Source organism: Urocitellus parryii, chromosome 4, assembly GCF_045843805.1.
Source record: "Urocitellus parryii isolate mUroPar1 chromosome 4, mUroPar1.hap1, whole genome shotgun sequence".
Lineage (NCBI taxonomy): Eukaryota > Metazoa > Chordata > Mammalia > Rodentia > Sciuridae > Urocitellus > Urocitellus parryii.
In genome coordinates, this window is record NC_135534.1 from 139,822,273 (window position 1) to 139,834,956 (window position 12,684).

The 12,684-nt window shown below is 35.2% G+C and overlaps 1 protein-coding gene across 1 annotated transcript in view; it reads right to left on the reverse strand.

Moving 5' to 3' along the window:
* The window catches only part of Gda (guanine deaminase), a 94,558-nt gene that overhangs the window by 2,688 nt on the left and 79,186 nt on the right, over window positions 1-12,684 (reverse strand). Inside the window, exons 10-12 of the mRNA XM_026389276.2 lie at window positions 11,874-11,941; window positions 4,431-4,577; window positions 937-1,067 (exon numbers count right to left, since the gene is read on the reverse strand). Of these exons, the coding sequence (XP_026245061.1) occupies window positions 937-1,067; window positions 4,431-4,577; window positions 11,874-11,941 (346 nt within the window). The remainder of the gene's footprint in view (window positions 1-936; window positions 1,068-4,430; window positions 4,578-11,873; window positions 11,942-12,684) is intronic.

Genomic DNA, 12,684 nt, shown 5'->3' on the forward strand with positions numbered 1-12,684 from the left:
TAAAAATGTGGTAAATATACACAATGAAATATTAGCCATAAAAAGAATGAAATTATGGCATTTGCCATTAAATGGATGGAACTGGAGAATATCATGCTGAGTGAAATAAGCCAATCCTCCCAAAAACCAAAGGCTGATATTTGTATGCTAATTAACAATAAGGTGGGGTGGTTAGGGAAGAATAGAAGTCCCTTGGATTAGACCAAGGGGAATGAAGGGAAGGAAGGGGAAATGGGAATGGGAATAGGAAAGATAGTAGAGTGAATTGGACATTACTATCCTATGTGCATATATGATTAAATGACTAATGTAATTCTACATCATGCACAACCAGAAGAATGAGAAGTCAAACTCCATATATGTATAATATGTCAAAATATATTCTACTATATAACTAATTAGAACAAATTTTTAAAAAAAGAAAGAAAGAGCATAGTGTCAAGAGCCCAATTTCTGGTGGTCAGAAAGTCTTCCCAGTTGAATCCAAATTCTGCATATTAATTACTGGCCATGAGTCCTCTGTAAATCACTTAACTTTCCCTCAGCCTCACTGCCCCTATAATTAGTATGATAATATGAATAGTACCTATTTCTCTTGGAGTTGTTCTGCTAATTAAATAAAATTATGTATGAAAGGGCTTAATCCCAAGCCTACCTAGCACATATCAAGTGTTCAATTAATACTAGTTATGTATGGCTGCTTATAGAAAAATATGCCCAGATACACTAACACATTCAAATGCAAATATTTTGCTAATCATAATTATTCTTAACATTGCTGTCATAAATTGGACATTATCAAAGGGATCAACCTTCCCTTTAAGATTCTCCTCAACTCCATTAAAATGTTTCAGTTTCTATTTACTTTTCTACAAGGAAGCTATTTTGACTTCTTTTACGAAATAAATGTCTTTTGATTAACTTTGTCTTACTTACCTCAGAAATATCTCCAGCAAAATCCCCATAAAACATATCAATGGGAGAGTCAGATGCTTTGGGGTTGATCAGAAGGGCATCAAATTCTTTACCCACTTCAAAGTTTCCAATCTCACTCTCCAGCCCCAGGGCTGCAGAAGAAAACAAGTTTAAACCCAGTCAGTACTGCAAGCCATCAGACCATGCTAATGTCTCGGTTTGCAGGGATAGAATCTGCCAAAATATCACTAGGAAAAAAATGAATAATCAATAGTGAGGCAGAAAAGTGCTCTCATTCCAGTAGGACCCAAGACTTCCACTTACAAGAAGCAAAGTATAAGAAAGCAAAATGTGAAAATAAAAATGGTTTCCCCCAATCACTATGATCATAATTCTGAAGTTGTCATTCGATTTCAGCTCTATCAGTGCCAGCTGGCCTGTGCTTCTTATTTATGGCTCTAAGAACAGACACGATACCTATGAATACCTAAGAATTGGCCTAATACTGATCTTCTTCCCTTCTCTTTTCCCCACAAAGTTCCAATTCCTTTCCTTGTCTTTTTTGTTCTTTATGTTCCATGAAACAGCTAACAAGATCTATTATTATGGCAGTGAAATGAACCTCTAATAAATAAAAAATAATTATTCTTTTGTATATTTGCCAATGTAGGCCTCTCTACCGTAACTTCAAGCCTTTGAATAGAAAACAACTCACTTCTCAAAGTGAACAGATCCTCATAACTCAAGAGACACAATGATTTGAAAACAGACCAATCTCTTGTAACCTCAAAGCTTTTCTGGTTGCCCAAGAAGAATGATTTTCTAAAATAAGGCATAGGTCAATAACGTCTATTGACTCTGCTCATCTCCAGCTATAATTCATGTACTAGGATTATTAAGTGCCAAGGAAGAAAATCTCTCATTTCTATGACTTAGTTTCAGAAGATGGAGGTAGTTGGATTTCATGATCAGTGAACATGTTGACTCTAAATCTCCTTAACGCCTATAACATGAGCAAAGATATACACTGAGGTAGCAAACGGCACATACACACAAGGAAGGTTAACTGGGGTGCAGCATTGTCTACTTCAATTTTTACATGTGTTTTTAGCATTTTGTCACTGGCATCCTGTTATCTGCTGTGGAAATAGTGGATAGATCTTCCCTGCTAGGCAAAATCTGATATATTTCTGTGCGCAAAAATCCAGAACACTTGGCAATTCCCAAAGCACTGACTTATAAATCTTACTTGTTTTTAAAAAATTAAAGAACAACTTTTATCAAAGAAAAGAATTCTTTAGATTTCACATTAAGAGAGGAGTGTGAAAATAATTAGAAATATTAAAAGCAATTGGTGACTTCTATTAATTGTCAGGGGAAGTTCTGAATATGATAGAAAATCAGTAAAATTTTTTTCCTCCTTCACTGTTTATACACCATCCTTTTTGCTGTTGGCAAAGAAGCATAACAAGTATGAGTTTTCAATGGCTGTATGCAACATGAATTTGTTGTGTGTTTAATAGGCCAGAAAACCAGTTACAGCTGCCAGTGTCCCTACAAATTTGTTAAAGTAACTGGGCTAGTCATTAGAACACAAAGAGTTCAGGGAGGAATTAACCCCAAAAGACACAATTGCTTCTGATGAATTTATAAACAGTACATTCAGATTGTTGCATTTGGACGGAGCTGGGATGGTGAGCAATTCAAATGCATTTCAGGAAATGCAATTTTGCTGTCTTTGGAGCAAATGTTGGCTCTGTGAAGATGGTTAAGACTCTTTTTTTTTTTTTTTTTTTTTGTACTGGGGATTGGACTCAGGGGCACTTTACCACTGAGCCACATCCCTAGCCCTTTTTTGTATTTAATTTCAATAATTTTAATTTCAAGACAGGGTCTCACTGAGTTGCTTAGAGCCTTGCTAAGATGTGAGGCTGACTTTGAATTCTCGGTCCTCCTGTCTCAGCCTCCCAAAGTGCTGGGATTACAGGCGTGTGCCATGGCACCCGGCTTGCTTACACACAATTTGATCTTCATGAGAGTGAGTGTCAAGACTGTGGCAGAGCTGAGAATATGCCACAGGGATTTACTCATCCCATTTCACCCAGACCATAGTAGAGACACAAGCTAAGGAGAAGAAATTCTGTAACAGTAAGCCCAGTGGCCCAGAAACACAGTTTTAAAAGCTACACTGTGCAGCAGAAAGGATTTGGTAGGCATTCCATGATGGCTTGATTAGAACAGGATCCTGATGGGGCAATCACAGAGGGCCTAGAGTAAAAAAGGCACCACTTAAATTCAGCTTATTTGTACCATGAAAATAGATGGTAGAATAACTCAAACTCAGATGTGCAAATACAATGATGGTGCTGGTGAGAGGGTGTCAAGTTTAAAAAAATGGGTGGCTTGAAACTGGGAATTTTAGAATATGAAACCTCAAGGCTTAGAGCACTGCAAAGAAGAGAACCACTACTTGTTTTTGTTAAAATGTTCTTTAGGGCACTCATTATAGTAACCGAACTTTCAAAGAACTGAGAAATTGCTCTTCCCAGGGTACACCTAGCCTTGATCTCCATCCATGTCTAAGCCTGGAGAAATCTATTGTAAATCTATATCTCTAAATCCTTATCTATATATTTTAATTTCTCACCAGCTATCTCTGCTTTATGCTATTTTCATTATCATCCACTCAAATTACACTATATTTCTAAAGTGACTTAAATTATGATTTCTATTTTTTTCATAAAAATGTAGTTACACTTGAGAACCAAGAAAAACTAATGAATATTTGTATATCAACAAACTATTTTTTTACATCTTTTTCCTCTTAAAGAGACTTTGAGTAATTAGCATACTTAAATATATAAATCAAGCACATGGTCTTGGTGGGAATTATTATAAGCAGATATAGTGGAGAGTAGAAGCAAGTATCTGAAATTTGGCATTCGATTTTATGGATTCAATCATGGCATGTTGTAGTTTGACAGCTGTGTAAGCCTGCACAATTTCCTTGTTAATAAAATGGAATTAATAGCAGTGGTCATGAAGGTACAATAACAACATAGTAAGGTGTGTTGCATGGTGCCATTCATGGGTCTGAGCTCAGCAAGTCTTGGCTATGGCTTAGTATATGGTTATTATTAGTAGTATATGGTTATTATTATTACTCAGGCAGAGAGAAGCAAGTACTTGACTCAATGGAACAGTGGATTATTTTAAAGAACCAGAATGCATGTGGCCAATGCAAATATCCATTAAAGTGACCAATTTATCATAATTTATGACAATTGTGTATCAAACATCTATTATGCCAGATAGTGAACTCCTGGAAAAACTGATTTCTCTGCCATATACCTGAACATATACTTTGCTGGCTATAAGCTGGCTATGCCCCCTGGGATTCGACAGTATGTGTATTGGATTCCCCTGATTTCATATCATGTACCTTCACACTCCATTCAAGGACACAAATTAACATGGTTGTATGTTGTGTGAGAGAGAAATAAAATAGTCATTACCTTGGCTTCCTCCAAGAGTGGCTAGTCTGAAGACTTCTCTGAGGCTGAGGCTTTTCTCATTTACCTTATTAATTAAAAGGATATTGGAAACCATCACTGCTCTTCTGATGGCATCAAGCATGGATGAGGAATAACCACCAGCCACATCTGTGGTAGGCAAAACAAAGCCCAGACAGTAACTTTATGAGGATAAACGAAATAATAGATACATAAGGTTGTCTTTTGTTTTGAGTGATATAGTCCATCTTTAATATCCGTAAAGAAAAGTCTTATCTATAGAGAGGCAAATCAACATTGATAAGAATTAGAATTTTCTATTAGGTTCCTGGAACCACTGTCACAAACTGCCACATATTTTTATGGCTTAGCACAGCAGAAATTTCTTCTCTCGTAGTTTCGGAGTTCAAAAGTCTGAAATCACAGTGTTGGCAGGGCTGTTACACCTACAGAAGCTCTGGGGAAGAATCATTCCTTGCTTTTTCCAGTTTATGGTGGCTCCTGGCATTTTGGTTTATAGCAGTAGAACTCCAATCTCTGCCTCCACCTTCAAATGGTCCTCCTCCCTCGGTTTTCTGTCTCTCTCCTTTTCTGCACTGATCATTGGATTTAGGACCCACTGCACTTCAGAATGACTTCATCTTGAGACCTTTACCTTAATTATATCTATAAAGACCTTTATAAGATCATATTTATAGGTTTTGGTAGACATTTGGGGCCACAGTTCAGCCCATTTCGATACCCAAATTATTAATAAAGGTAACAGAAACATCTCTGAATATTCTCTGAACTCTCACAAAAACTGTTCAAATATATCTGCATAGTTGTAAAGATGATTTATATGTGATTTAAAACAAGTTCACAGTTTTATATTCAAAAACCTCGTCCTAACTTTATGCTAATCCAGATGAGAACTTTAGGAAATTAAATAAAGTTACTTCTTTAAGATAATTTGGCAGAAAGAGTGTTAGAATAAACATATATTTTGGGAAATTAGTATAATAAACAAGCAATGATGATTCAGTTAGCTTTATATATTGGTTGGCATCATTAAATGAGGAAAAAGATTTTTAGTGGTTTAAATGAGATCTCTAATCATAATTCAATTGAAACACTATCTTTGAAAGAAACATATATAGAAGTTATTAAATGAGTTCATATAAATGTCAAGCGAGTTAGCAAGTTTTATTAGAGTAAAATACATTTATAGCTAATAAAATACACTTTATATCTTAAGGGTTCCTTCTGTCATTTCTAGGTAGACATATATAATTGTTAATGCCTATATATACTGCAAAGATCAAAAGTAATTGCCTATTTAATAGTAATTATAGATTGCAGCTCAATTTCATGTTCAACTGTCTTACTTGTCCTTAGGTAAACTTGTAAGGAATTTTTTTAGAAAATGCTTTTCTTTTACCAGAACAGTATTTCCAAAGGATCACTCAATTCCCCTGAAAAGTTTTATTATATCCATTTAACTTATTCATCCATGTTAATAGAGAGCACTCTTCAATTTTGTACATTACATGTTAATTGGAAATAAATTAATTAATTTCAAATAAAGAAACTCAATGCCAAATACCTAACACTAGTCAAATAGTATTCAATTGTTAGTCTATGTCAAGAATCTTTCTAAGAAGATCACATATTAACTTATTTTTCTTCAAAGCAATCTTACAAGGTGTCTACTATCATCAACTCCATTTTAGAGACAAATACTAAAGCACAGTGACAAGGTAACTTGCCACTAGGTCAAGGTGGCTAGCCTCACCAGCCAGTGGCAGAGAAATTGGACTCAGCTTGTTCTTAACATGCACATAGTACTTCCTCTGCAGAGCCGAGGTTCCCAAACCTGGCTCTTTATCAACTTCTAGACAGATCTCTTGAAACCCCATTGTGAAACTGCTCACTCAGGATCTATCTATCAAGATTAAACTCAGGAATCTGTATATTTTATTGATTTTTTAAATTGATGGGCAAAAGTTGTATATATTTATGGTGTGACTTTTTTTGTCTTATTTTTATTTTGCAGTGATGGGGACCACATTCAGGGCCTCAGGCACGCTAGGCAAGCACTGTACCACCGGAGATGCTTCTTCAGCACCTTCCAGATGCCCAGGTATGTGCTCTGAGAAAGAGGAACAATAAAAGAATCAAAGCCTGGGCTTTTGCAAAGTGAACACAAAGAGGGATCAGAAGCCATTTTTCCAGTGATGTCCACCGGCATCCAAGCAGGGTAAATCAGGGAGGCAATAATGGGTCTGGAATCTGGATTGGGTTCCACAAGGAGATCAAAGAACGAGTGCTTTGGGAGTACTGGAAAAAACCAAGTCAGGATGGGTAATCATCACTGCAAAATGAGACACTGCTATATGCAGGTCATTTGTTTTAATGAATTTATATGTATTGTTTATGTAAACTTGTTGTATACTTTCAAATTTTTCTTTCAGATTACTGTTTTGGGGTTATCTACCATGTTTGCTTTGACTTCCAAGCATCCTTCCTATTTTAGACAGGAGGCATTCCACATAATTCTGCCAGTAGTTATCTTTAATATAGGTTGAGCATTCCTAATCAAAAGATCTAAAATTTCAAATGCTCCAAAACGTGATGACACCACAGTGGAAAATGCCACACCTGACCTCATGAGATGAGCTGCTCTCCAAAATGCAGGAACAGTAAAAATAGTGTCTAAAATTACATTCAGTCTATGTATATAAATTATGTATGAAACACAAATAAATTTTGTGTTTAGATTTGGGTCCCTTACCCAAGGTATTTCATTATACATATGCAAATATTTCCAATTTTTAAAAATCTGAAATCCAAAATACTTCTGTTCCCAAATATTTTGGATAAAGGCTACTCAACCTGTATTTTTATATTGCAAAGTCAAAATCAAAATATGACATGCAACTCACTTTTTTTCTGAGACGAGAAGTTTTATACACTTATAATTTGGCTGCCACTTGCCAAGTACATCTTACACAGACGCTACAACTTGGGTTTTGTTAACAAAATCAGAAGACAGGAGAATTTTTAGTACTTAGGAAGTTATTTCTTGCAGAACATATATTATTTAAATTTCTATAACATTGAAGACATACAAATCATATAAAGAAAATATAAAATCAAAACTGAAGAATCTGACACTCAGTTTCAAAAACAAGTATGTATTCAGGACCCAGGAGCCTCTTTCTGATTTATGTTGCCATTCTGATAGTTTTTTAATATACATTACTTTTAACATTATTCACATTGAGATGAATTTGGGGCTTTTGCTTTTATTTTTTTAAAATCATTTCCATATTTTAATCTTATTTCTACTTTAACTGATAACAGCTTTACTTTAAATTTTATTGTTCTATTTCTTTCTCACATAATGGCACTTCATTTTGGCCCACCAATAAATAAATGGCATAGATTTTTTACCTAATACTAGTCAACAAGTATTCAATTGTTAGTCTATGTCAAGAATCTTTCTAAGAAGATCACATATTAACTTTATTTTTCCTCAAAGCAATCTTACAAGGTGTCTACTATCATCAACTCCATTTTAGAGACAAACACTAAAGCACAGTGACAAGGTAACTTGCCACTAGGTCAAGGTGGCTAGCCTCGCCAGCCAGTGGCAGAGAAATTGGACCCAGTTGTTCTTAATGTGCACATTGTTCTATTTCTTTCCCACATAATGGCACTTCATTTTGGCCCACCAATAAATAAATGGTATAGATTTTCTAGTTATTTTTTTCAAGGGGTTCAGAGAGATTACTTTCCAAGGCTTTGTTTAGCTGAGAATTTTGATGCCTTCATATATGAAGGAGAATTCGCCAGATATAATATTTTCGGCTAATGACTGCTTCACCCCCATATTCGTTTTTGACTTTGGTTTTGTGTGTGCTAGCAAAAAAAACATTTGAATGAAAATTGTTTTAATTGTTTTGTTGACAACTGAATTTTTCACCCTACGTCAATGTTTCTGGAAGTGTTTTTGTTCTTTGTAATTAAAATATTGTGCAACAACATGCTCAGGTATAATTTAACATAAAATGGGGCAAGCACTTACAACATAGCTCCTTCTTAAGCTAAAACAAAATATCCTTTAAGCACCATTATTTGTTCCATTGACTCCAGGACCTCCATCATAAGGCCCCTGTGTTGGCACTATGCCTTCTGCCCTCCTCATGGATCATCCTCTAACACCCTCTTCTGATCTTTACTCCATGTTATTCCCCCCATCACTGAATTCGTTTTTTGCAACAGTTCTGTTTCTTATATCCGCCTACATAATTGGTTTGTTCTTGCTTTAATAGAGATATAATTAAGATATTATAAAATGTATAGTACTTGGACATCCAGTTCAATAAATATTAACAGTTATACACAGTTTTAACTACCTTTCCCCAAAAAAAACAAGATATCAATCATTTCCACTACTCCAGCAAATTCCCTATGGCCTTTTCTAGTTAATTCTCCTAATATCACCTCCAACACTTCCTGATTTCTGTGAACACAGGTTAGTTCTGTTAGTCCCTGGATTTTATACATATGAAATCATACAGTATATGCTTGTTTTATCTTTTTTTTCACTTAAGATATTTTTGAGATGTACTCATGTTTTGTATGTATAAGTAACTTGTTTTTTAACTTCTGAGTAATATTCCATTATGTGAATATACCACAGTTTGCTTTTATCTATCCTCCTGTTGACAGATGCTTGGATTATTTCAAAGTGGCAGCTTTTATGAATACAACAGGTATTAACATTCTTATACAACTCTTTTTGAAAACATGTTTGTTCATTTCTCCAGGATAAATATCCAAGAGTGAAATTCCTGGGTTATATGTAGATGTATATTTAACCTTATAAGAAACTGTAAAATGCTCTTCAAAATGATTATACCATTTACCATCTCTCCAGCAGTGTGAGTTCACATGCTTGTATTTCAATTTTTTTGTTTATTTTTTCCACTTTGAAAAATTTGTATTTTCACCACCATTTGCTATATTTTCAGAGTGTCATGTCTTTTTAAACTCTAAGGATGATGGCAATTTTTAGAAATTTTCTTCTGGATCAGAAATAGATCATTATTAGATGTTTGCTCTCATTCCTAAACTGCCTTTTCTTGCTTTGCAATGCTTTTTTGACAGGCTTCCTGCAGGTTTTTAATATTTGAGCAAGTCAAGATTTGCTCATATTTGTTATAGACACAGTGCACAAACTGTTCTTGGACTTCCTCTCTACTCACAGTATGAGGCTAAATATCTCCCAAACTCTATAAAGAAAGGGCAAATTGATAACATAAACATCATATCTAGGAAATAGTGGATCCCTAGGTGGCTTTGGCGATAAAGACTATAAAAATGAAACAACATTCTCCAAGCTAATACACTAATATGTCACATTTAAGCAAACATTTGATCAATATATTTGCCAGAATGTTTCCTATGCTTTTTCAGCCACAGTGATAACAACCCAGTCAAGAACTGAAGAAACTGCATGATGAATTTAAATCATGGGAATTTTCCTAGAAAAATTGAGAGCAATACCTACCTGATTTTTTATGTCTGCTAAATTTTTCATATTAACTAACTGTAGTGTGTAGCAAACTCTTGGCCATTTTTTTCCCTAACCTTTAAAAATTTCCTGTGAAAATAAAGAAACTAATTCACTTCCTTTAACATCAGTGATGAAATCCCAATGTTATCCCAATCTTAATAATTTACGACTTAAATTAGAATTTTTAAAAATCCTAACTACTTTGATTCTATGTAAAACTGGAAAAAAATCTCTAATTTAACATACCTTTCTTGATAATTTTAACAAAATAATAATGAATATTATTGTTTTTCTAATTAGTTGCTTGATGTAAAATATCTCATTGTAATAACCTAGAACTTGAGTTGTTGCAGAAAATGGTGAGAACTATCAATTTCAATATGCATTCAGCCTCATGTTCTGAAATATCAAGAAGACAAAAGCATCAGGAACAGAAAAGAAAGACAAGTACAACATAAGTTCACTCATAATGTGGAATCCAAAAAAAAAAAAAAAACTTGACCTAATAGAAGCTGAGGATAGAATGGTGGGTACCAGAAGCTGAGGAGAGTAGTGGGGAGGGAGATGTGGGAATAGGTTAATGAGTAGGTACAAAGCTATTATTAGGAGAAATAAGTTCTGGTGTGCTGTTGCACAGTAAGGTGACCATAGATAATTATAATGTACTATATATTTCCAAAAGGCTGAAAGAAAGGATTTTGAATATTTTCACCATAAAGAAATGATAACTGTTTCAGAAGACAGATATGCTTATCCTAATTTAAATATCATACAATATATCCATGGGTGTATATATATATATATATATATATATTAATGGGGTGTACTGTGATATATATATATATCACAGTACACCCCATTAATATGTACAGTTTTATGTGTCTATTTTAAAAGTTTTAGAAAAATAACCTCTTGTGCCCAATTTCATCTCCCTTTAAAAAATTTTTAGTTCAGTCACACACAGTAATTAAAGAAGGCTCACAGTGGATGCCTAGACGTTTAGGCTGACTCTCATTTTCTAAGTGAGCAGCAGTGCACACACTCAGGAAAAACAATTAAAATGCATTGTAAAGAAAGAGTGCATTGCTAACCCAGCTGCCACGTAGAATGTCCTTCAGCTGGGTGAGCATCAGACTACCTGTCGAAAACCAGGAGTCCCATTTTGGCCAAACAAGGGTTAAAAGCAAAGCTGGTTCTTATAGTGTCTCAGAGTTCTCGAAGTTGGCAAAGATGGAATCTGACCTTGGTCACTCTGGCAAAGTCAAATACATTTTCTTATGAGACAGTATTTGATGATGAAGTTACTGAAAACACACACACACACACACACACACACACACACACATACACACACACAAAATCCAACCTTATAATAACCTTATTAAAACCTAGCCAGAAGGACAAAACAATAATGGTGGGGGAAATCAAGAACCTTTAAAATACTTTAGAAGCAATGGTACTTTATCGTCTAACCTCTAAACCACAAACAGGGTTAATGGCTTTCAGGGTTTAGTGTCATAGAAACATCTCTCTTCACAGACAAGTTCCCATTACTTCCAACCTCACTATTCAGTTAGATACTTAATAAGACATCACTACCAATCAAATTCATGTTTCTTAAACATAAAACTGTTATCTGCAAATTAGTTGCATCAAAAGTTTTTTTTTTTTTTTGAGAGAGAGAGAGAGAGAATCTTTAATATTTATTTATTTATTTTTAGTTTTCGGTGGACACAACATCTTTGTTGGTATATGGTGCTGAGGATGGAACCAGGGCCTCACACATGCCAGGCGAGCGCGCTATCGCTTGAGCCACATCCCCAGCCCATCAAAAGTTATTTGCTGATTGACCAATGCCACACTTTCACCAGTGAAATACTGACCTGTCCCCAGCCCTATCTTCACTTCATGTTTCAGGACCTCAAGCACATTGAGAAAGCCACTGCTGAGCCTGTGGAGAGAGAAGATTTCAGAGGAGATCCATGCGATTCCAACAATGGAAGGTCACTTAATAATAATGAAAAGCGATATCACTGAAAATGGCATTTCCCACCGGATCATCTCTCATGCTGACACAAATACAGTCAAACCAGGCCATCTGAGTCCTGGAGTACAAAGCATCATCAAGAGCTGAAGTTAATCTCAGGAAGATACAAAGCATCAAGAAATAAAGGGAAAGTGGAGAATCACTTATATGAAAAGAATAAATGAAGAAGTTAAACCTTACAATGAGTCCAAAAAGTCTTATCAATATTAAATTTGGTGGTGGTGATGGGAGAGGGGCAGGGGACAAGGATTGCTCAGGATTGAACCCAGTGGCACTTTACCACTGAGCTACACTCTAGCCCTTTTTTAGTTTTTATTTTGAGAAAGGGCTTCACAAAATTGCCAAGGGTGGCCTCAAACTTGCCATCTTCCTGCCTTAGTTTCTCAGCTATCTGGGATTAAAGGTGTGCACCCCTGCAACTGGCTCTTAAGTATTTTTTAACTGACCCACTCATCTATATTAGGAAATAGAAATTATAAAGCACTGCCCTTCCTCTACTTGCAGAACAATTTGTAACCCTGAATAAGCAGTGATTCATATTAAGGCTCAGAAAACAAGACCCCAAAGAAGCAACCTCAAAAATCAAAATCTTCCTCTGACCTAATCCTGACCCCTTTCTTCTCCACAAGACAATCCATAGAAACTAG